At 39.6% G+C, this 23,610-nt stretch overlaps 1 protein-coding gene across 15 annotated transcripts in view; it reads right to left on the bottom strand.

Annotated features, from left to right (window-relative positions):
* PPP2R2B (protein phosphatase 2 regulatory subunit Bbeta) overlaps positions 1-23,610 on the bottom strand; it is a 439,287-nt gene that overhangs the window by 161,863 nt on the left and 253,814 nt on the right. Inside the window, exon 1 of one of the 15 annotated variants that reach the window (XM_072826383.1) lies at positions 22,756-22,835. The exons of the other annotated variants lie outside the window; for them this stretch is intronic. Within the exon in view, the coding sequence (XP_072682484.1) occupies positions 22,756-22,771 (16 nt within the window). The 5' untranslated portion in view covers positions 22,772-22,835. Of the gene's footprint in view, positions 1-22,755; positions 22,836-23,610 lie in introns of those variants that run through there. 15 annotated transcript variants of the gene reach the window in all.

A 23,610-nucleotide genomic window follows, 5' to 3' on the forward strand; every position in this document is an offset into this window, starting at 1 on the left:
AAGCAGTATAATTTCAATTTATCTTGGGACCTAAACTTTCCAACCTAAAGACATCTTTGATGGTTCTTCTTAAACAGCTCTGACTCCAAATGGCCACTTAAACATAATGGAATGGTATGATTTCATACAACATGCTCTTGGGACAAGGAGAATTCCTCCAATGGATAAAATGTTAAAGAAAAAAAAGTTAATGATGTTGGCTAAAACACAAGAAGAGTTTACTTCAGGCTGTTGAATAATCTTTCATATGAGATTTTAAGAAGGGACAGTAAGACCCAACAATGTGGGAACAGTGGCTTGACTATTCCTGAATTCACTCAAACATCTTCTTGATGCTTTACTGTCTTCATCTACTAAATGTGAATAATCAATGTACTGGCAGCTCTATATAAAGAGTTGTGAGGATTAAATAATGAATATGAAGCATTTAGCACAGTTTCAGGCTTTTAGTTAGCACTCAACACACATTCAGAACTCATCATCCCAGGTACTAGGCTAAAATTTGGGGCTAGCAAGATGAATGAAATACCTAAGAGCTTTGGTCTAATCCACTGTATTCATCTCTACCCATCAAACAGTTAAGCATGGAGTTTGAAGTACAATATGTGCTTAACAGTTGTGACTTGAGTGAATGGGTACATGAGACTGAATCCTTGTGTTTAAGAAACTCTTAGGAGGGACGAGAGAGATGTAGACAAGAAATTATAATGTGGTGTAACTGGTGTGGGCAAAGGACTCTGGGTTCACAGAAGGTCTTGGTAAATACCATCACTCTCCGGGAGGTACACCAGACCAAGTTTAGTTCTGTCCTGTCCCAAGATGGCAGGTAATAATTAACATGGATAGAATACACCATTATCTAACTACAGTCACTTTAAGTTCTCTAGTTGAGCTTCTGTCATTTGGCTAAGGTTCCCCACACATCAGGGAAGTGACCTGTGACCCTCGGGGCCCCAAGAGCAGCTCTGTGAACCTGTTTTGTTAGATTTCTGCCCAGAGCACTTGGCCATAACAAAGAGAAGGGAGAAATCAATACCACCTTAACCGAATACTCACTTAAAACATTAGCCTTCAACTCTGGATTCACACCCTTGTCACTAACATCCAAAGTGCTTTTGCTCTGTGATCTGCTTTGAGTCTAGTAAACAAACATGAAGGAGGAAAAAGAGATGGCTCCAGGGCACAGGCAGGGAAATGCACTAGGTTATCAACAGGAACACACACAAGGAGAGGTTCTCAATGTGGTGGAGTCAAGGACACTTAGGAATCGTTCTTGACCTGCCCGAGCCTCAGTTTTCTTCCTTGGTGAGAGTGGTAAGATTGTTCTGTGAATTCAGGGAGCATTAATGCACGTCAAGTAGCCGGCACACAGCCTAGCTCCTGGTTGATGTTTAGTAAATGGGAGCTTCCGAGAACAGCTTTTCTGCTGCTCATAAGGAAGCAGGCAAGGCCAAATGCGGTGAAAATCTTTCACTAACTGCATGAGTCAACACTATACCAATGCAGGCTCTCAGAGTTTTCCATCAGGAATGCTTGCTAAACACTTATCATGTGCTACATACTCTGTTAAGGGCTGGGGACCCGTAGGTAAGCCAAGGGACCTCCTCTACAAGAACAGAAATCATTTTAACATAATTTGGAAGAGAGACTTCCAAGAGGAGAGAATGTAGAAAATGTACCAGGTGACAGGATGCACAGAGAGAGGGGCACCAACTCAACACGGAGAAGGAGCAAGCTGATTTGAACATAAGGGATTGGCACAAAGTCAGCCTTCTGAGGAAAGGTAGAGAGGGCATTCCAAGTTAAAAGACGAACAAGACAGATAGAAATAGTAGGGAGGAGTGTGTAGGGTGCCATGATCCGAGGCTGCTGCCAGGTGACAAAAGGCTTGTGGGCCCATTTTTGAGGCAATGTACCCAGAGCAGGTGTGAGCAGTCAAAAGCTTTTACATGGGGATGGATGTGCATTGGGCACATCACTTGGGCTTCAGAGTGGCCTGGGAAAAGCTACTACCCCATGAGTAGTTAGGGTGTTATTTCTTCATCCCTTTCCAACTGAAACAAGTACACAGTCTAAAGACTCTTCTGGGTGGCCCACATTGGCAATTACACATGCAAGGATGATTTCTGGACACCTATTCATTCCCTCGTGGATAAACGGCTTTAAGCAGGCCTCTCTTGGTGCTCATGCTCCCTGCTCCTCAGCACATATTTGTCCAGTTGTGCCACTGTCTGCAGGACTGAGTTCACTACACTCCGCTATCCATCTCCACTCAGTAATGTGGAGCTGAATGTGGAGGCCCCATTCCGGCCCTGCTGGTGTCTGCTGAAGTTAAGAGAACTCAAGTCCTTGTGATCTCAGGAGGTGAGATCTATCACCTATTGGCCAGGAGAGGTCTATCTGCATGGCTCTTCTCTATTCCTCTGAAGAAAGGGACAAATAAACCATCCAACCAAACACACACATGTGTATGTCTGTCCTTCCTATCTAAACCATCCTATTAGATCTTCATAGTTATTAATAAAAAGTTAAGTTACTCTATCTAATCTCCTATTGCACTGCAACACAATTAAGAAACTCATTCTTCTCAGATACAAGAGTTAATGAAGCAAATGATTAACCTCTTGGTAGAAAACATGTAAACAGGGGATTCATAAAAAAATAAGGTTTTATGAAGTGTCTCGTACACTATTTTGTAACAAATCTATATCCATTATTAAGTTTTAAATGGATGAGGACTTTTTATATATTGTAGAAAATTTAGTATTAATTTTTTAAAAGGTCACCTGGTTGTAAATAATAGCCATCGCTCACCCACAATGTCCACATTTATAAATTAAAAAACGTTTTCACATGATATCTGAATGCATTCACTCTCCTTAGCTAGAGTGAGCACAGGAGACCCATGACTAGGCACTGTGTGTGCATTCCCAATTGGTAGTAGGATAATTTTTGGAATTACTCTCATTTTGGTAAGAACAACTTCACAGAGGCTTCATAGTAATAAATTTATTCTCTTATCTTTATTCCACTGAATCTTTATGTGAGGCCTGCATCAAATAGAAGGCGCCAGAATATGGAGAGAACTACATCAACTTAACAGTATGAGAAGTGACTATAATCCCTTAATGTTGGCTTCTGACATATGATGACACACATGCTGCTCTAACCTGCAGAGAGTAGTCACATTGTTACATTGTGCCCAAAGTGACAGCCTCAAGACCTTAAATTCTTTCTTCACATCTAGCATGTTGGCTGCTAAGCTTGAATCTAGATTCTTCCCATAGTGCATATATTATTTTTAGAACTTGGTTTCCTCATCAGATTTATAGAGAAGATACTTAATTCAGATTTTGTACCACAGGAAGTGCCTGGGAAAAAAGCTTGATAAAAGCAACTCATTATTCCTCCCTAAGAGCTATCAAGAGGACTTTAATTAAGTCACCATGATACACCGAACAGCTTCAACTGGAACACTGTTTCTCATGTCCTCACTTACAAATCCAACAATCACCTTGGCAAAGAGTTTTGAGACCTGCTCTTCTGGACAGATCTTGTTAGACTCTCCATTTGTCACAATCCAGTGAGGAAAGAATTAATTTAAGATGGTGGTATCTAAACATGTGCTTATGAAAAAAAATGAGTATTAGTAAGTCACTAATAATGAAATGAGGAAAAGAAAGTGAGCCAGTGGAGTTTCCTGAAAAGCTCTCATCACACTTTGTGTGCATCCCTGAAATACATTTGGATGTCTTTGATAACTATCAGCTCATGAAAAGTTGCTCTATCACACAGCAGTCTTTGATGTATTTTGTGGATGATAATCAAATTTCATTCCAAAATAGAAAATTCATGATAGTCTTTTTAGGTTTGAATAAGATGCCTGGAAAAAAACCAGGAGAACATGTCTCTAAGTTAACATGTGGTTAGAGGAACAACGGTTTTTCAGAACTATCACTCCCTGCAAAATTTCACCCCAAGTAAGAAGAGCTGTGAATAAATCCTTCAACAAGCAGCAGACAGGGAGGAGGAAAGCGGTCTGGGGCTTTCTGCAGCTGAAAAGAGCCAAGTTAACACTTGACCAAAAGTGAAGTGGAAAACATGTAATTCTTTCCAATAACAAGAGCCACTGTTATTATAGCTAATGTGTTGAAGTTCTTTACCTGAATGATTTCATTAATCCTCTTAAGCACTTCTTAAGGTGAGTTTTACTATTTCCAGTTTTGAAAGACAAACTCGAGGCTCAGAGAGGTAAATCTTCCAAGTCACACACACAGGTGTGGAGTACCTGTCACACTGGGGAGAGCCACCACACCCCTCCTCTGCCCTAGGGCACCCCACAGGGAGCTTAGCAGAAGCAATACTGGTGCAAAATACTTTAAGGGGCATTTTTGAGCTGCCCCTTGCTTATGTTGGGACTTCACTAAATGGTTAGGTTGAGGAAGCAACCACCAAACAGGCATATCTGAGAAAGTAGGGAAGCCTCACATATGCTTGAAATTTGAACTGTCACACGCACCCCTCATATCACCTGTTCCAGGAATCCCAAAGGGCTCACAGACTCTTCAGGCACCCAATCTATAAGCACATTGCTTTCATTCATACTTTGCCTGGGGCAAGCAGTCTAAGTCAGAGATGCTCCTGGCATCATGCTCCTAAGACCATCTCCAGCTTTGACTGGAAATGTGACTGCTCTGTCTCACAGCTCATTCTTATATGGGACACAGTGAACTTCTACCAGAAGACTCTGTGGAGGCTGGAAGAGGGCCAGAACCTTTGAAGTGGTGAGTGCTTTGGCAAATACTCCTAGTGAAGCACTTTATAACCTGAGGTGCACTGGGGAAAATATCTTATTAGGGATTCACAGTGAACATTTCCATTCTGAAAAGCACAATGGTTAAAAACGGGTTCTGATTTTCAGGTAGCCAATGCTTCCCTAAAATTTTTGGGGGGATGGGGTGTGAAACAGAGCCTCAGTCCATTCCCTTCTCACCGTGTTCCCCAACACTCCATAGGGTCGTACCAACCTCATCTGTCACCGAAGTCCATGGTCACAGCCTCCAAATCTGGTCCCTCCAACAGCACTCTTGCCAACTTGCCATCCTTTCTCCTTTGTACAGTGTAAGCTCCTTAAAATGTGAACTGCATCTCATTCCTTCTCTGCCTGCAGTCCTCAGGCTGACTTCAAGTGAATTGCAACCCCCTTGCCATGGCCCTTAAGTTCCCATACCACTAATGCTGAACCCACTTCTGCGAGACTCTGACATTGACCATTCCCTCCCTCAGTAACTTCCAGCCTCACTGGCCTCCACCCAGCTCCTAAACCAGACAAACCTTTCCTGTTTCTAGACATCTGCACTTGTCTCAGTCTGAAATACGAGACGTTAGGGCTTCTTGTCCTTCAGGTGTCTGTCTAGCCATCCTCTCTTCAGACAAAGCTTTTGTAAGCACCAAAGGAGCAACCCGCTCTCTCATGCTTCTCAATCCCTCACTGCCTATCACGGTGGATTGCAAAAAGGGTGATCCCAACCAATGGCATAGGCAACAGCTGGGAACTTGTCAGAAGCACAAGTTTTCTGCCCCTGCTCCAGACCTGCTGAATCAGAAACTCTGGGGGCAGGAGGAGCAGCCATTTGTGTATAAACAAGCCCTCCAGGGGATTCCGATGCATACCAAAGTTTTTTACTATTCTGTGACAGCATCCTGTTTATTCCTTGTATGTTTATCACAAACTGCCATTATACCTTATTAAACTGTTTTATCCAAGTCCCTTGCTAGACTCATAAGCACAGTAAGCATAGGACCTTAGGCAGCAATCACTGCAGTCCAGGACCATAGCTGACTCTAATTAATATCTCCTGATGAATTAATGAATGGAACACACCTTGGGAAATACTGCTTTAAAAATAGGATCTGTATTAGCTTATGGCTAAGCTTCAAGTGTCATGAGCCACATGCCACCAATATTACTCTTCATTCATTTATTCAATATTTATTGCCATCTATTAAAGGCCAGGTACTGTTTCAGACAATATAAGTACAAACAAGAGCAATTAGAAGCAAGGGAGATCGTAAAACCAAAACCAAAAAACAAACAAAAAAAAAAAACCCAGGTAAACACACAATTATTTCAATTGGCTAAGTGTTATAATTAAGTCTAGCAAAACCCATCAGAAGCATGAGAAATATGCATGTATTATCTTTGACCTAGTTTTTTCAGTTCTAAAAGTTAATTCTAAGAAAATAATCAGGGACATACACACAGATTTACCAAATGAATGGTTATCACAGCATTAGTTATACTAGCCAAAATAAAAATCAGAAACAACTTGGATGTAAAAACAAGGAGCGTAATTTGAAAATTATCCTAGACCTAAGATTACAGGATGCTAAAAAACCTATTGTATTTTAGAAGAATTCTTAATACTATATCAAGTTTCTAACAATATGCTGTTAAGTAAAAAACTGTGCAAAATGGTTTTTTACCATTATACGGTCTCATTCATTTGGGGAATATAAAAAATAGTGAAAGGGAATAAAGGAGAAAGGAGAAAAAATGAGTGGGAAATATCAGAAAGGGAGATAGAACATGAGAAACTCCTAACTCTGGGAAACGAACAAGGGGTGGTAGAAAGGGAGGTGGGCGGGGGGTCGGGTGACTGGGTGATGGGCACTGAGGGGGGCACTTGATGGGATGAGCACTGGGTGTTATGCTATATGTTGGCAAATTGAACTCCAAGAAGGAAGGAAGGAAGGAAGGAAGGAAGGAAGGAAGGAAGGAAGGAAGGGAGGGAGGGAGGGAGGGAGGGAGGGAGGGAAAGAAAGAGAGAGAGAGAGAGAGAGAGAGAAAGAAAGAAAGAAAGAAAGAAAGAAAGAAAGAAAGAAAGAAAAAAGAAAGAAAGAAAGAAAGAAAGAAAGAAAGAAAGATGGTTTTTTACCGTGTATATAGTGTATACATATATATTTATGCATTTTGTACAGAAACATAATAAATTAAACATAGAGACATACTTAATTAAATATATTGGAAAGGTGCTTAACAAGATACTAACAGAAGTTACTAGATGGTGTGATAACAGATCATTTTTCTCCTTTTATGTTTCTATTTCCAAATTTCCTACAATGCACTACTATAGTTAGAGAAAAATGTCAAGGGCAATGGGTCAGAGTGGAAGGAACAAATAAACCTGCTTTGGGGCATGGAGGGTATCAACACAGAAGACCTGTCATTTGAGCTGGGACTTAAGAATGTACGGGAGCTGGTGTCTGGGAGAGGTGGCAGCACCGCAGCAAGAGTCAGGAAAGTGCAATGTGGTTGGAGGACAAGGAGCAGCCGGGTAAGGATGAAGCAGTTCTAGAGAGTTGCAGCTCTCCACCAAATATAGCCTACAGAGAGCAATCTGTTTGTTTACCTTCACAAAAGAAACAAAGCCCCATATGGACAGTGGCATTCTTTATTAATCAAAATCAGAGTTTACTTATGCATGATGGGCCATCCATGCTCCACAGGGCTCCTTTCTCAGCATTCTGAAAAGCCACAGAGGCTTTCCTGTTGTGTAAAGGATAATACAAATAAATAGGAACCATACCAAGGTTTCATTCTGGCTGGATTATTATGTGATAACATCAGATGAAAGAGGAAGAAGGAGGACATTCAAAGATAACCTTGTATCTTAGACTTAAAGCTCCCAGTGCCAGAATTCCAGAGGCGGTCTAATCTCATGGTCTGGCCATCGTCAATGGTCAGGATTACCGAATGAGCAGTAAAATACTTCTCTGATGTTCATTCATCGCTCAGCACCAATACATAAATTTCAAAGACCATGATAAGTGGCTTGACAACCTGGAGACAGGTGATAAGGTCTCAGCTTCTGATCACTAAACACAATAAATCCCTTGCAAACCAAGTGCTACTAATTTTTTGTAAGACCTATCTTTTGCTGTCAATCATTTTCAGGTCAATTACAGAGAGCCTGTTGACCTGAAGCATACTCAGATTTGGCTAAAATTCAGTTAAATATAAATTTTGGGAAAGACTCATGCAGTTTAAACACACATTGTCTTGGAGATGATTTATATGAGAGGTTACAAACTCAAATGTCCATAGAGTGGCAGATGATCAGTTGTCTATCAAACCCAGTTTTTCCCTTCTTCAACAGGAATCGAGTTTTAGCTGTGTACCTGAGTAGGCAGAAATATGTTTTAGATTCCCTTGCCGTGGCAGGCATGCTAGAAACTCACCAGACGATCTTTCCATTCTTTCTTAAATAACTTATCGATATTTCCCAATCGCCCATGCAATTAAGAGAGGCCAAACGACTGAGCTCTAGACACTGGAATGGAGATGGAGGTGATATCAACCATATTCAGGCCCATAAAGAACTCCCAAGCCAAATTCTATTTCTGTTCTCATGGCCAGAAAAAGGAGAAATCCAAAGACCCACTTACGCAAACTCAGAAAGTATATAACCTCGGAGTCAAAAATCCTACTTCAAGGAAGCTATTGTACAGAAGCATTGGAGTCATTTATCCATAAATAATACACAAAAGGTCATTTATATGGACGTTCATTGCAGAATTGATTATAGTAGGCAACTGGAAACAATTAGATTACTCCATAGGCAATTATTCCATAGGAGTTAAATTATGTTAACATCCACACTACAAATACAATGCAATCTTTAAAAAAAGATAAGATGGCTCCATATATACTGAAATGGAAAGATCACAAGACCTATTGCTGAATACAAAAAACAAGTTGCAAGTTGATTCTGTCCCTAATCCAGCCCACATTTATTCATAGTTTATTCATCAGGCACTCTCTTCCAGACACTGGGGATAAACTAGTTAACAACCCACACAAAAACCCTTGCCCTATCAAGCTAAATGTATATAGAACATATATTTAAATATTTTAAAAGTGTTTATCAATTAGTAATATAAATGTATTTATTTCTAAATATAGAACGAGGATCCATAATGATGAGCTCTGGAGAGGGGAGTGGAGATAAAAAGAGGGATATTAACTTCTTGGTTTATATTCTCCTGTATGGTTCAAATTCTTCTTACATGGATGTATTTATGTATTTGAATTCATCTTTAGTGGAATGTGTTCCAGTAATGGAACCAAGACCCTGCTCTGCAGAATCCCCCAAGGGCCACTTCTAGAAAAGAAGAGGGGGGCATTTTTCCTCCCTCCTCCATCAGTGTCATCTATTTTATTTATTTAGACCTGCAGTGAGATTTCTTTTGATCCAAGACTTCTGCAGCAACAAAAATTTAAGAACAGCCAATCTTGCTCATAATCAGAAAATTATTTTAATACACAAAAGAATAAGGAATAAAGATAAAAGCCTCATTTGAGCCTCAAACTGGACTGATCCCAGATCATTTGAGGGTTGTGATTATCCAGTCCTTTCACTGCTAAGGTTTCTCTGCCTATAAAGGACAAGATTTCAGGTTTTCAGATATCAGATACCACTCAATGAACACCACGAATGAGTTCTGAGGTGGGAAACTCATTTTTGAACAGGCGAGTTTTGTTTTATTTTAAAATTGTGTTAGCACCTCAAAGACCCCTGTAATAGCGAAGATAAAGTTAATCCAGTAATGCATTTACCATAGCAAACCCCCAGAACAGAAACACATTACTTTCCTCTGATGGAATTTTAAATCAGCATAAGGGATTAAACAGTATTATACAGCTGATGGAGGACAACTTGGAAAACACGATGGATTATTACGGGGAATGACCATTCTGTGCACCATCATTTGTATTGTAGCAAGTCCTTTTGGACCTTCCATGATTAATATGTCTGATATAATTCTAAAGAGGTGGAGTCTTTTCTCTTTTAACTTCTTATTTCATCTTTTCCAAAGGTCTGCACAAAGCAGAGCTAAACTCCATGCTCTTCTTTCAGACTGCCGTTTACGTGATCCAGACCAAATTACAACTGTGGGGATGCGCTCACTTCTACAATTCCTATTTAGTTTGGTTGACTAGGGCAAGCAGAGCACATTCTCCCTTGTACTAGCACATCCACTATGGCTTACCTCTCAAAAGAAATGTTGTCTGAAAGAACACAGAGTGAGTGGACTCAATGACAAAGATTAGTAAAGTTCCTTTCTTCTTTCTTTCGCCTTCCTTTCCACTTGCTTCTGTGGCAAGTGGTCTAAGATCTGTTTCGTATATACACAATAAAGCAACTAAACAGAAAATTGTCTCCCCTTGATCCAGCTTTGCCTGAAATATCTTAACCATAGGAGCCAAATTTAATTGCTGTGAGATTGTTTTTTAATGTGAAATATCCAGATAATCTGTCTTCCTAGGACAGCCTAGGTACATAGACCATCTCTTCCTTTAAATGTCTCCCCTTTCCCTGACCCCAAGGCAAATTTGTAGCAACCTGTGGAATGTCAGTGATGAGTGGAAATAAAATATCTTAGCACTTATAGGCCAACATAAGAGCAACTAAACATTTTGTAAGTTTGGTGATTTCTGTGGACTCCAGCATTGGACTAGTCATAAGCAAGATGAAATCTCATTTTTTTGAGTCTCTGGGGTTTTTGCTCTAACTTGGTGCGTGCTTTGTGTTTCTGTTTTTCTAAAAAGTGATAGAATATAAAAGTTAAGAATGATGATATTTGTAATCTGTTTCACACACAGTGCATTTACTAAATGTTAGCTTTATTGCTATTATTGTCACTACCAGTAATACATTTTTATCATAAACTAAATTAAAAATATACAGTTTGAGATCCAGGACTAAATAGTAAAAAGCTTCTCAGATTAAATTTTAGTAAAAAATCAAGGAAAAAATCCCTCATGATGGCAGATATAAAAAGTGAATGCACTAACATTACTATTGACTTCAGAGGAGTAAAAAGGATTATAAGGATTATGAACAACTATACCCCAGCAAACTAGATAACCTAGAAAACTGGACAAAGTCCTAGGAACACATGAATTACTATAACTGACTCAAGATGAAATAGAAAATCTGAATAGATTTGTAACAAATAAGGAAATTAAATCACTAATGAAAACCTTTCAAAGAAAAGCCCAGGACTAGAAAAAAAAAGCACGGGTGAATTCTACCAAAAATTTAAACAGGAATCATACCAGTTCTTCTCAAACTTCTTCAAAAAAATTGAAAAGGAGGGAACACTTCTTTATTCATTCTATGAGGGCAGTACTGCTGTGATACCAAAGCCAGACAAAGACACTACAACTCTCCCACCCAAAAAACCCTACAGACCAATATTCCTTATAAATATTTATATAAAAATTCTTAACAGTATATTAGAAAACCAAATTCAGCAGCATATTATAAGGATTATCCCAATGAAATCGGATTGATTCTAAGATTTCAATAGTGATTCCATAACTAAAAACCTATCAATATAAGAGACATTAATACAGTGATAAAAAAATGATCTCAATGGATACAGAAAAAGCATTTAACAAAAACCAACACCTTTTCATGAGAAAAATATTCATGAATTAAAAATAGAAAATAAAAACCTTCCCTAACAGGATAAAGATCATATATGGAAAAACCTCTAACGATATTATACTCTATTGTAAAGACTGAAAATTTTTCCCCTGAGATCAGGAACAAGACAAAGATGTCCATTCCACTGCTTCTATTTGACACAGCACTGAAAGTTCCAGGCAGGGCAACTAGGTAAGAAAAAGAAATAAAAGCCACCCAAATTGGAAAGAAAGAAGTAAAACTACCTCCACCTTCATATGACATAATCTTATATCTAAAAAACCCAAAGAATTCAGAAAAAAAACTTTTATAGCTCATATATGAATTCAGCAAAGATACAGAATACAAAATAACACATGCAAAAATCAGTTTTATTTGAAGTGCCTGGGTGGCACTGTTGGTTAAGTATCTGATTCTTGGTTTCAACTCAGGCCGTGCTCTCAAGGTCATGGGATCAGCCTGTGTTGAGCTCCATACTCAGCATGAGCTCCATCTCAGCATGGAGTCTGCTTAAGATTTCCTCTCCCTCTGTCCCTCCCTCAACTCATGTGCTCCCAGTCTCTCTCTCTCTCTCTCTAAAATAAAGAAATCTTTTTTAAAAAAATCAGTTGCATTTCTGTACACTAGCAATGAGCAATCCAAAAAGAAAATTAAGAAAATAATTCCATTTACAATACCATATAAAATACTTAGGAATTAAAATTAACCAAAGAGGTTCAAGACTTGTATATTGAAAACAACAAAACATTGCTGAAAGAGATCAAAGACCAAAATTAATGGGAAAACATTCAGTGTTCATGGTTAGGAAGATAATATTGTTCAGATGATACCACTACATGGTGGTATATATGTCCAAAGTGATATACAGGGCAGCCCTGGTGGCTCAGCGGGTTTAGCGCTGCCTTCAGTACAGGGCGTGATCTTGGAGACCCGGGATCGAGTCCCACATTAGGCTCCCTGCATGGAGCCTGCTTCTCCCTCTGCCTGTGTCTCTGCCTCTCTCTCTCTCTCTCTGTGTCTCTATGAATAAATAAATAAAATGTTTAAAAAAAAAACAAAGTGATATACAAATTAAATGCAATCCCTATCAAAATCTCAATGGTATATTTTGTATAAATTTTAAAAATGTAATCTAAAATTCATATGGACTATTCAAACCTCATGAAAAACTGCCAGCAAACATCGTACTCAATGGCACAAACTTAAGTCTTTCCCTCTAAGATCAGGAACAAGACAAAGATACTGACTCCACCACTTTTATTTAATAGAGTACTAGAAGTGTAAGCCAGAGTGATTAGGTAAGAAAAAGAAAGTCCTCCAAATCAGAAAGCTAGAAGCAAAACTATGTTGATCTCATATCTAAAAAAAAAAAAAAAAAAAAAAAAAAAATCCCCTAATGAATCCACAAAAGAACCTGTTACAGCATAAATGAATTCAGCAAAGTTATAAGATATCAAACCAACACACACACACACACACACACACCCCAAAGTGCATTGCTGCACACTAGCAATGAACGATCCAGAAAGAAAATTAAGAAAACGATCCTGGGGGAACTCGGGTGGCTCAGTCCATTAAGCATCTGCCTTTGGCTCAAATATCACCGCCCTTGGGTCCTGGGATTGAGCCCCACATTAGGCACCCTGCTCAGTGAGGAGTCTGCTTCTCCCTCCCCCTCTGTCCCTCCCCTCTGTTCATGCTCTCTTGCTCACACACTCTCGCTCTCAAATAAATAAATAAATCTTAAAAAAGGAAAATGATCTCTTTTATAATAGCATAAAAATTAATAAAACACTTAACCAAGGAGGTGAAAGACTAGTCACTGAAAACTCTAAAACACTGATGAAAGAAATTAAAGATGACAAAAAAATTTGCAAAGACATCTTGTAATCATACAAAGGAAGACAATGTTGTTAAAATTTCCATACTACCCAAAGGGATTTACATCTACAGATCTGTTGCTCTCCCCATTAAAATCCCAATGGCATTTACAAAAGCTGAAGAAACAAAACCACCAAAGATTCAGAACAGCCAAAGAAATCTTAAGGAAAAAAGATCACACTTCCTAATTCAAAATATATTAATGAGGCTACAATAATTAAACAGTATGATACTGGCATGAAAACAGACATAGAGACCAATGAAACAGAATAGAGATCCCAGAGTTAAACTCATTCATATATGATCCAGTGATCTTCAACAAAAGTGCCAAGAATACACACAATGGGGAAGAGACAGTCTTTTCAACAAATGACCATGAGAAAACTGGATATCTACATAAGCATACAACCCAGCAATTCCACTGCTAGGTGAATATACCCCAAAGAATTGAAAGCAAGTACTTAAACAGATACTTATACACCAATGTTCATGCAGCATTATCACAATAGCCAAGAGGTGAAAACACCATAAATATCCACCAACAGATGGGTGGAAAAACAAAACCTAGTATAGAATGGCATGTTATTTAGTCATCAAAAGGAATGAGGTTCTGAGACATGCTATAACATGGATGAACCGTGAAAATATTAGGCTAACTGAATGAAGTCAGACACAAAAGTACAATTGTTATAGGATTCCACTGTTATGAAACATCTAGAATAGGTAAATTAATAGAGACAGAAAATATATTAGAAGTTACCAGAGGCTAGGTGGAAGGAGAAATGGCAAATTATCACTTAGTGGGTACACAGTTTTTGTTTGGGATGACGAAAATTTCTGGAAATGGTGGTAATAGTTGCACAACACTATGAAGGTTATTAATGCCACTGAATTGTACACTGAAAAATGGTTAACACGGCATATATTATGTATTTTATGTTATATATTATTTACCACAATAAAAAAAGGTAAATAAAAAATCTACAAGTATCACTGCTGAAATTAGTGATAGTACCAGGCTGTGACCCATACTGAACTATTCACAATTTATCTTTGCACAATTTAGAAAACAAAAAGTGACCTATATACATCTTAGATTTTATATATTTTTGGGCCTAAAATAACAGGTAAAATTGATTAAACCGACTTCTTCAGTAATGCCTAATATGTTAATAAACATAAATATTTAAGCATAAATGAATGCACTGCTATGAGGGATGAAACTTTTCTGCACTGAGGATATTCATGGAAAACTGGATGATCATTCAGCAGGGAAATGTTGGAAGGAATTCATACAAATGGCAGGATGTTGGACAAGGTAAGGGTTCAACATACCTTCCATTTTAAGAGCCTGAGCTTCCATGAGAGTTGTACAGGACCAGAAACATTGCCAAGGCTAAATTATTTTTCTTCCTCAGGCAGTGGCAAACCTACAGGTTCCAGCATTCCTGATGCCAATTTACTACCTTGGTCTGGTGACAGCTCCACTGAAACTAAGCTCTGCTATCAATCCCCTGCCTGAAATGTTCCTAGAGCATATCAGGTTTCATAAAACAGATCACCTTACAATAATTCTTAGTTACAGAATGGACCAGACTCCTCTATGAAACTGCAATACAGATAATAAAGCTCTGTTAACCCTAAACATCTGCACTAGTGTGTTTCCAAGGAGACTATCCAGGAGTATGGCACGATCAGGAAGGTTGTAATGAAGATGGGAACATGATTTGCACACGGGCTGCAGACCTCAACTATTCACCCTATGTGGAGGCCATTGGAGCCAAATTATCACAGCTATTGCCAGTGTTGTCACTTCTTGATTTTCTTCTTCCTAGGGAATATGTCTTCTTCACTCTTGGCCTTACTGATGGCATACAGCATCATGCCTTTCAGGCACTCAGTTGAGATCTCTAGAGTTAAATGTTCATTCCTCCCAGGCTTTATCATGAGTTTTCCATAACAAAGACAACTTTGGAGATAGGTCAGTGGATCAAACATAAAGCAGGGGCAAGTGACTGTGGTATCAAAATACAAAGCTGGGCCACAGAAGGCATGTTTAAGTGCTGATTTGGAAAACTGAGAATCTAATGAAATACATCTGTGCCTTACATTCTCTACCTGCTGTCTTGCCTGAAATGAAGATGCTTAAATCCCCATTAGTGGAGCAGGTCCACCCATCTATGGAAAAACAGGGCTGGACTCCAATCTGCTTTGTGGGTCCTCAGCATGGCTGCCAGCTGATCAGAAAACATTTAATGTGGGGGATCCAGTGTGAGGCAGGATGCACACAGCTGGCTGACACAGCAAGCAGTTACGAACAATAACAAAAATGCCATTTGATTCGTGGGCTGAGCCAATCCATCTGGGAAATCTCTCCAAGAAAGTAGCTGGAAATGACATTTCAGCTCTGATTTTCCTCATGAAGTCTGCACCTCAAGTCAGAGACTCAAAAATAGCACTCCACCTAGATGGTGTCAACACAGTGATGCTTGAGCTTCTTTTCCCTTGGTCTTTTGAAAGTGATTTTAGCTCTTTTGGAGATAACACTGGAGACTGAAGGGGCTGCATGCTGGAAAGGGGACCGTACCCACTCCTCATTTCCAGAAAACGGATTGCTATGCTCACTGTTGACTCTTGGATTTTCTATCATGAGATCTGAACCCTGGGCCTGATGAACAGTGAGGCGTGCTATTGGCATTTGCAGAAACCTTGACATCCCACACTGCAGTTCGTGATTGGTGTCAGACAAAGGAGCATATTAAATGACTGCCAGCCTGACGATAAGGCCAGTTATCACCGAGCTGTACTTTCCTCAGGTCTAAAGACTCATAGTAGTGGCACTGAAGCATGCCGGGGAGAAGATAAAATTTAATTAATAATTTCCTTAGAGGCCAACAGTCTATTACAACTATGTTTCTTGCTGTTTTCTGCAATGACCTTATAGCTCATAAACATTACGGATGCACCCTTGGTCATAGTCTCATCCCCAGGTTCAATTTATGGCTCAGGTTGCAATGCATAATCAGCTAGACTGAAATAAAGATTTTCAGATGCTATTGCTGGAAATGTTGCAGGCTCTGCAGAAGGCAGATGTGGACCTCCCTCCCTCTGTGGAGTCCAGTGCCTGGAATAGATAGTATAATTTCCCGGATTATTAATCAATTAATATGGACAAAGCTAAGGATGAAGGTGAAGTCTGCTACTGAGTATCGTGGGTACATTTAGGTTTTTGTTAGAACTGGAGAGCCTGGACACTAAATTAGGCGGTTTGTATGTATTTCATAAATTGGCTCAATCTAACTGTTTTTTAGAAAAACAAAGTTACAAAAAGTAATGTAATAGGAGATTTTCTCTCCTACAGTAAAACATTTGTTCCTTTATTCTGGAGCTATAATTTATTTTGGACCTATTATGTGAACATTTTGCAGAGCTGTGGAGGCAACGAAGTTTTAATTATCTTTGGGAACAGCGCCTAGCACAAAATCTGGGAAACTACATGTTTAATAAATACCTATGGAATGAATGAGTCAGTGAATTGATTGTGGGATATTTTATATTTTGAAATCTTGAATATATGATCAGAAAAGTAATAATAAGATCAACTAAAAATGATAATCTCTATCTTCTTTAAGAACCACTGTTTGCTGACTGTCTACTGCCAGACACTAAGGTACCGGGAGTGGAAAGGATGTTGCAGCAAGCACTGGTTGACTTTACAGGCTGCCTGTCCAAGAGCCAAAGTAATCTCCTCAACTTGCCAGAATAAAACCCAAACTCTAAGTACAACGTCTTCTACCCTTATCTTTGGCATATTCCTCTCCCCACTCTATGCTGTAGAGGTAGATTATTCCTCATACCCATCAAACACCCCAGACTGCTCTGGTGCCTGGCCAGAAAGGAATCTCAAATGCCTGTTGAATACTTGAAACAAAAAGAGAATTAGTCACTATGCTTTGAGTTTAGCATTCTCTTTCCCAATTGCTGGTCCATAACAACTTTCTTTCTCTTTCTGTCTCCACCTGTTCTTCAGAGGCTACCTCAAATACTATCTAGAACAGGGATGCACTGCTGGTGCTCATTCATTCATTCATTCATTCATTCCCTCAACCATGTATTTCCCATCTTCCTTCCGATCCTCACCCACATCCCAGCTGATGAGGACAGTGAGTGCAGTTTACACTACTGATAGAACTTATTATTTGCTCTGGACTGTGCTAACCTCCTCATATCGCATTACTTCACTCACATACCCAACACCACCCTGATAGAAGTCTTGGTCTCCCCGTGTTATAAGTCAGGAAACTAACACAGACACACTAAGGAAACCCGTCCCCAAATCACACAGCTAGTAATGGCAGTGTCAGGGTGTTGGTCCAGGTCTAAGTCTGAAACTCTGCTCTTAGCCACATTACTCGGCCTCTCTCTGTTTCATATCAGAAACAGATGTGAAAGTGTGTCTACTGAGTTACATGCTTCAAAAAGAACGCCTGGGCACTACGGCTGCCTGTCTGCTGCCAGCTATTCAAATGTGTGCAGTCACTTGACCACCTGGACATTTAGTCTGCATGAATGCAAACATCTGGATATTTGGAAAAGTGATGCTCAGGCAAGCATTTCAGATTTTATCTCATCGCCTGGCTCTATATAATACCCAGGCAAGACATTTTTCCTGAAAATAGAACATAAGGATGTGAATTAAAAAACAAAAGTTTCAGGCAAAGAGTATTCATTGTTTAATTATTACCAGTGGAAACAGGAATTTTCCTTTCAATCTACCACAGTGTTTCATAGAAGCAATGTTGCCTTAATATTATATTTCATGAAAACAGTTCATTTGAGCCAGATCAAATCCAGCTGAGGTTCAAATAAAGGGTGAAGGAAAGTGCTGTGAATGAAGTGAATCCTGGATCATTACAGATTCTTCACCATCCAACATCATAATAGAAGCAGGACTCTCTTACAGCTATGGATGACCTTAACATACTACTTCAAATCAAAATAAAGATACCTGCACCCACCCTACATTTAGAATATGCATTTCAGTATTCACCTAGCAGGCCAAGATCCAGAAGTTTTCATTCAAAGCAGCTATGCCTGTGGCATACCCATAATCTCTCACCAACCTACAGTCAAGTTACAAAGTCCAAAGCAAGTAATACTTTGGCCTGACCTCCCAAGGACCGCCTTACTCCTCCACAATGACACCTTACTTATCGCACAAATCACACTGTAGCAAAAGGCAGGAGATCCTCCAAACCTAACATCTCAACAGCTGTTTTCTTCTTGTCTAATTATTTTAATGTGGTTGGCTTATAGTTTTCCAACCTATACTTTATGTATGCTGACTACCTTCACATATGTCTGGATGCTTTATTATTTCCCTACATTAAATGACTGACTTAACCAATTAGAGTCAGGGTGTGTGTGTGTGTGTGTGTGTGTGTGTGTGTTGGGGATGGACGGAGGGAGAGAAAGAGATGAGGAAACACAGAAAAGGGGGAGAGTGAAATGAAATGTGGATATAACAGGGTTTTAGGTTAATATATATTCATACAGAAAAAAAATCCTTAAAACTGCTGTCACATGTTCTGATACAAATTTATCTTTTAGGAAATTTCTCCCTAATATCAAAACGATGTAGATACAGTAAAAGTTAAGATATGGAAAAACTGGAAACAACCAAGCACCTAAGAATAGAGGCCATGTTAAATAAATTAAAGGGCATATTATACAGCTACTGGAAGCTGTGTGATAGAAGAGTATTTAATACAATTTGTGATCTATTTCAATTACAGATGTATGCGTGGCTGTAGTCTCATCTCCAGGCTTAATTTAGGATGCTGGCTGCACTATGTTAACAGCTGAACTGAAATGAAGATTTTCTTTTTTTTTTTTTAAATGAAGATTTTCTGAAGCTACCATTGGAAATATCATAGGCTCTGGGAAAGCAGGTGTGGTGATTTTCTGTGCACAGCCAACACACTCTCTCAGGACCAAGGACCTGAATCACTCAATATTAATTCTGTTTCCGGGCTTTGGGAAACTTTGGCACTATCTGGTTAGAGGACAGAAGGATCAAGATGTGGTGTTTCTGCCTTAGTGAACCACAGTAATAACTTATCACATCAAGAGATTATCAGAGAAAAATAAGATAGGTGTGCATGCATTGTCCAGTATGTGCTTGCTTTGTGTGTTCAGTAAATAATTCCTGGATCTACAGAAGTTGGCCCACCATGGAAGAAGATGTTGTGCCACAGGCTTTATCCTTTAAATAAAAATAAGAAAATGGAATTATTCCATCTAATCTTCCCCCAAGTTGCATTCAACTCCCAGTTTCTCAGTGAAAAATCAATCAATTGTTCAATCTATCAATCTATTTGTCTGGAATTCCATATGGAATGATAGTAATTAAAACTAAACTGAAAATACTGTCTCAGTCCCCTAATACAATGAATTTTGATGTGTCCATGTAAGAAATGTAGTCATTACTTTTCTGTCAAGGATGCTTTCATATCCCTGAAAAACTGCTTTGAATCAGATCTATCTTAATTAAGAAACATATTAGCACCAGGAGTGCTGCTAGAAAGTTGATTCAAGACAACACTCCTTGGGACATCTCTTCCAGTACAATCTTATCATATTCATATCTTTAGTAAATATCATAACTCCATAATTTAGTAAATTAGAATTAACATCAATTAAGAATTGGAATTCCAAATATACATAATTTAACTATGTTGGTCCTTACTATTAAATAAGTGTTAGATGCAACTGATAAGCATTTTAACACATCTTCATGTCTTATTTTCTCCTAGATCTTAGCTCTTAATAAGAATGACTGCCAAACAGATATTAAAACATTGTTCATTTTTCTATAAAGGAGGATAATCACCATCTTGCAGGAAAAGGTTCCATTACCTTAACTTTACAGAATGCCAGTTTCCTGATAAGTTCAGTCTTAGACATACTGACAAGTCAGAATCATGAAATTTTAGGAATGGACATACCTAAGTTAGAAAAATTCAGAAATGAATAAAAGGGGATGGAGAATCAACTTGTGAAAGTTATGATTGCCGAGAGAGAAGCCAACAGAAAACAAAACTCGCTCACCACTGTGTAGAATACTTTTGAGAAGAGCCCCCTCACCAGGGCCACCTCGGAACTTTACTACAACACTACAACAGCCCCCTCCTCAATCTTCCCCCCGATTCTCCACTTTCCTGTGGCACACGCATCAGTAAAGGCTACTTTAAGTCCATTACTGTGGTTCACCCAGGTTGTCAAGTTAAGTGCTCCCCGAGACAGTCAGCCAGATACCATTTATGAAGTTGGCACCTTCCTGTTTATCCCACATCCTGATAAGGAAGACACTGCCATTTCCTGAAACTCCTGGCTGCCACGGCACTCCATCCACCTGTGGAACTACTGATAATCACCACCAAAGTGCTATTCTTGGGGAGCCGGGTTACTTACAGGCAATTGAAGATAGTTATATTGCCCTCTACTTGCTCTGAGGTCTTAGTTTACAACCTCTTAGCGTGCACGTGTGTTTTCTTTTAACAAATGGTTTTATTCCTTCACCCATGTTAATGCTTTTCAGTATCATCTGGAGAGGCATGATTTGATTCCATTTCCCCTGCCTCTTCCCACAGCCCCCCAAAGCAGCAGAGAAAAAAGGAAAGACACACTTGACTATGATGTGACCTAGCAAGTCCCTTCTTAATTAGAGATCAGTCTTCAGAGAAAGAAGACTCTAGAAAGCAATAAGATAATAGGACCTCTAAAGTGTTTTTTTAAATGTTCTTTATTTCAACCATCTCAGAAGACTTCTCTATATGACCCAGCTAACAACAATAACACTAATTATTTACTTTATGCTTATCATAAGCCCAGTCTAATGCATAATGTCTTATAGAGTTTATTTTGTTCATCCCTTACAATTCTATGAAGTCCTTTATTATAACAAATGTCCATTTTGCAGATGAAGAATGGAAGCATCGGGACAATCTGTCCAAAGCCACTTGGCTCTTTACTAGCAGATCTAGGATTGAATGTCTGTCAAAAATCAAACAAATAGGGGCACCTGGGTGGCTCAGTGGTTGAGCGTCTGCCTTCAGCTAGGTCATGATCTCGGGGTCCTGGGATTGAGTCCTGCATCAGGCTCCCCGCAGGGAGACTGCTTCTCATTCTTCCTATGTCTCTGCCTCTGTGTCTCCCATGAATAAATAAATAAAATATTTAAAGATAAACAAATAAACAAAACCAGTGCTTAGAGCCATTCAGTTATTTTCCTTCCCGTGTGTGTGTGTTGGGGGGATGCAAGCTCTGATGCTAGGCAGGTCATTTCTAGGAATGGAGCAGGCTAGGAGGAGACTTACAGCAGCCCTGAGCCTCAAGCATGACCTATGGGAGGGCAACTGCTGCCCTCCTGCAGCCAGTTGTGGGTAACAAAGGATCTGTGTGTTCACTGTGGCCAGAGGATCAGAGTTTTCAAAGGAAGATGGAAATATGGGTCTGTCTTAAGTACTGTGATTTTTAAATGCTAGCAGCTCATGAAAAAATATTCAAACATTGAGCTAATCCCAGACCTGGCACCCAGTCAGCCCTCAGAGTCTTTGCTCCCTCAATCCCATCCCCTCTCTACAAGCCACACATCAGCGACCTGGAGGTAGAGTTCAGGTCGTGTGCTCCTAGTTTCTGACCCCTGTCTTTTTCTGCAAGCTCAAACCTTGACAGGTGGGATCATGTTGCTTTAGTAACAGGAAACATCTCTGAGCCGACCACTCCATCTCTCCCTCTCCTAGTCACTGTAGTAAGGAGCAGAGTAGTACGCTCTTTTTCCAGTGTCTGCTCTAGGAGGCAATGCTAAAACTGAGCAGGCTTGGGAGAAGCCTGCTCTCCCAGCTGGTGACAGGGGAATCTGTCCCTCTCTCCCCCTTCAGGCTGTTGTGGCAGCATCTTGGGAGTTGATTTCGGCTTCCTTGTGTGGCTCAGCTACACACTGGCTTCCATTGCATTTAGACATCTATTTTGTGTGTTTTGAAAGAGAAAGTAAAAAAATCCCTGTGAACCTCTGAAAAACACAGTTCAGCTTCGGATTCCTCTGCTCAAATTTTAGAGGTGATGGTCATTTCCACACCCAACAAACCTCATTTTTTTTAAGCACCTCCTGGTTCAAAAAAAGACGAATTTTTCTCCAGTGTAGAGATGTCGAATTTGGACAGAGAAACCTAGAGTCTTAGCATGAGAAGGTGTGGAAAAGCACTTTAAAATCGGTGCTGAGGGGGTACTCTTTAAATCTGATCCTTTGGTTTACAATTAGATCTCTTGTAGCAGCAGAGGCAAACCTCTCTATTTTGGAGTTTAGACTCACACAAACCTCTATATTCATTCATCCTCCTGAATTTCTTCTCCCAGAGACCTGAGCATCAGGAAATCAATCTTGCTCACTGTTGTATCCCCAGCACCTGGCACAAACATTAATAAGTATTTGTTGAATAAATGAATAAAATGAAAGAAGGCCTCAGATCAGTGGGGACCGAGATAACATCTATGCTGTGATTTATTCATTCAAATATGTTGGAATGAACTCAGGTCCCTACGGAATATGCTTGAAGAACAAAAGGTGGCCGCTGTTCAGATCACTAGGAGACTTTTGTTTTGCTGTGTAGGGTGGAATCTGAGGGCAACAGCTGATTTTCTCAGGACAAAGGCGGGGGTGGGGGGGCGAGGAGAGGGTATTTCTGAGTGGATGTGTAGGTGAGCAGCAGGGAGAAAATACATGAAACTTGAGTGGCACACGGGCAAGCCACAGGAGAGAGACAAGAGACGAGGGGGTATGTGACGTACTTCCCCCACCTAGTTTCTCTGTAAAACCTTCAGTGAAATACCCCCTATCATCAAGGATTTTGGAGCCAAGTAACAGTCTGTATTAACAGCATAACTGACATGCGTGCTCCATGTGTAAAACAAAGATGAATACAACAAATTCCCTTCCTTAGAGGAACAAATCATCTAGGGTAAAACAGCCAGAGAAACAAAACCTTATACAATGTGAGAAACTGCTCAGAGATAGTTGAAAAACACCAATGATTTAAACAAAGACATTTATTGCAATTTCCTGTGTGCCAGGCACGTGCTGGGCTCTAGTGATAATGGCAACAAAAGAGATAGTCAAAGTCCCCTGCCCTCAAGGAAAAAGAGGCAATAAATCCAAGGAATGGAATGGAATCAG

Source organism: Canis lupus, chromosome 5 (genome assembly GCF_048164855.1).
Source record: "Canis lupus baileyi chromosome 5, mCanLup2.hap1, whole genome shotgun sequence".
Classification (NCBI taxonomy): domain Eukaryota; kingdom Metazoa; phylum Chordata; class Mammalia; order Carnivora; family Canidae; genus Canis; species Canis lupus.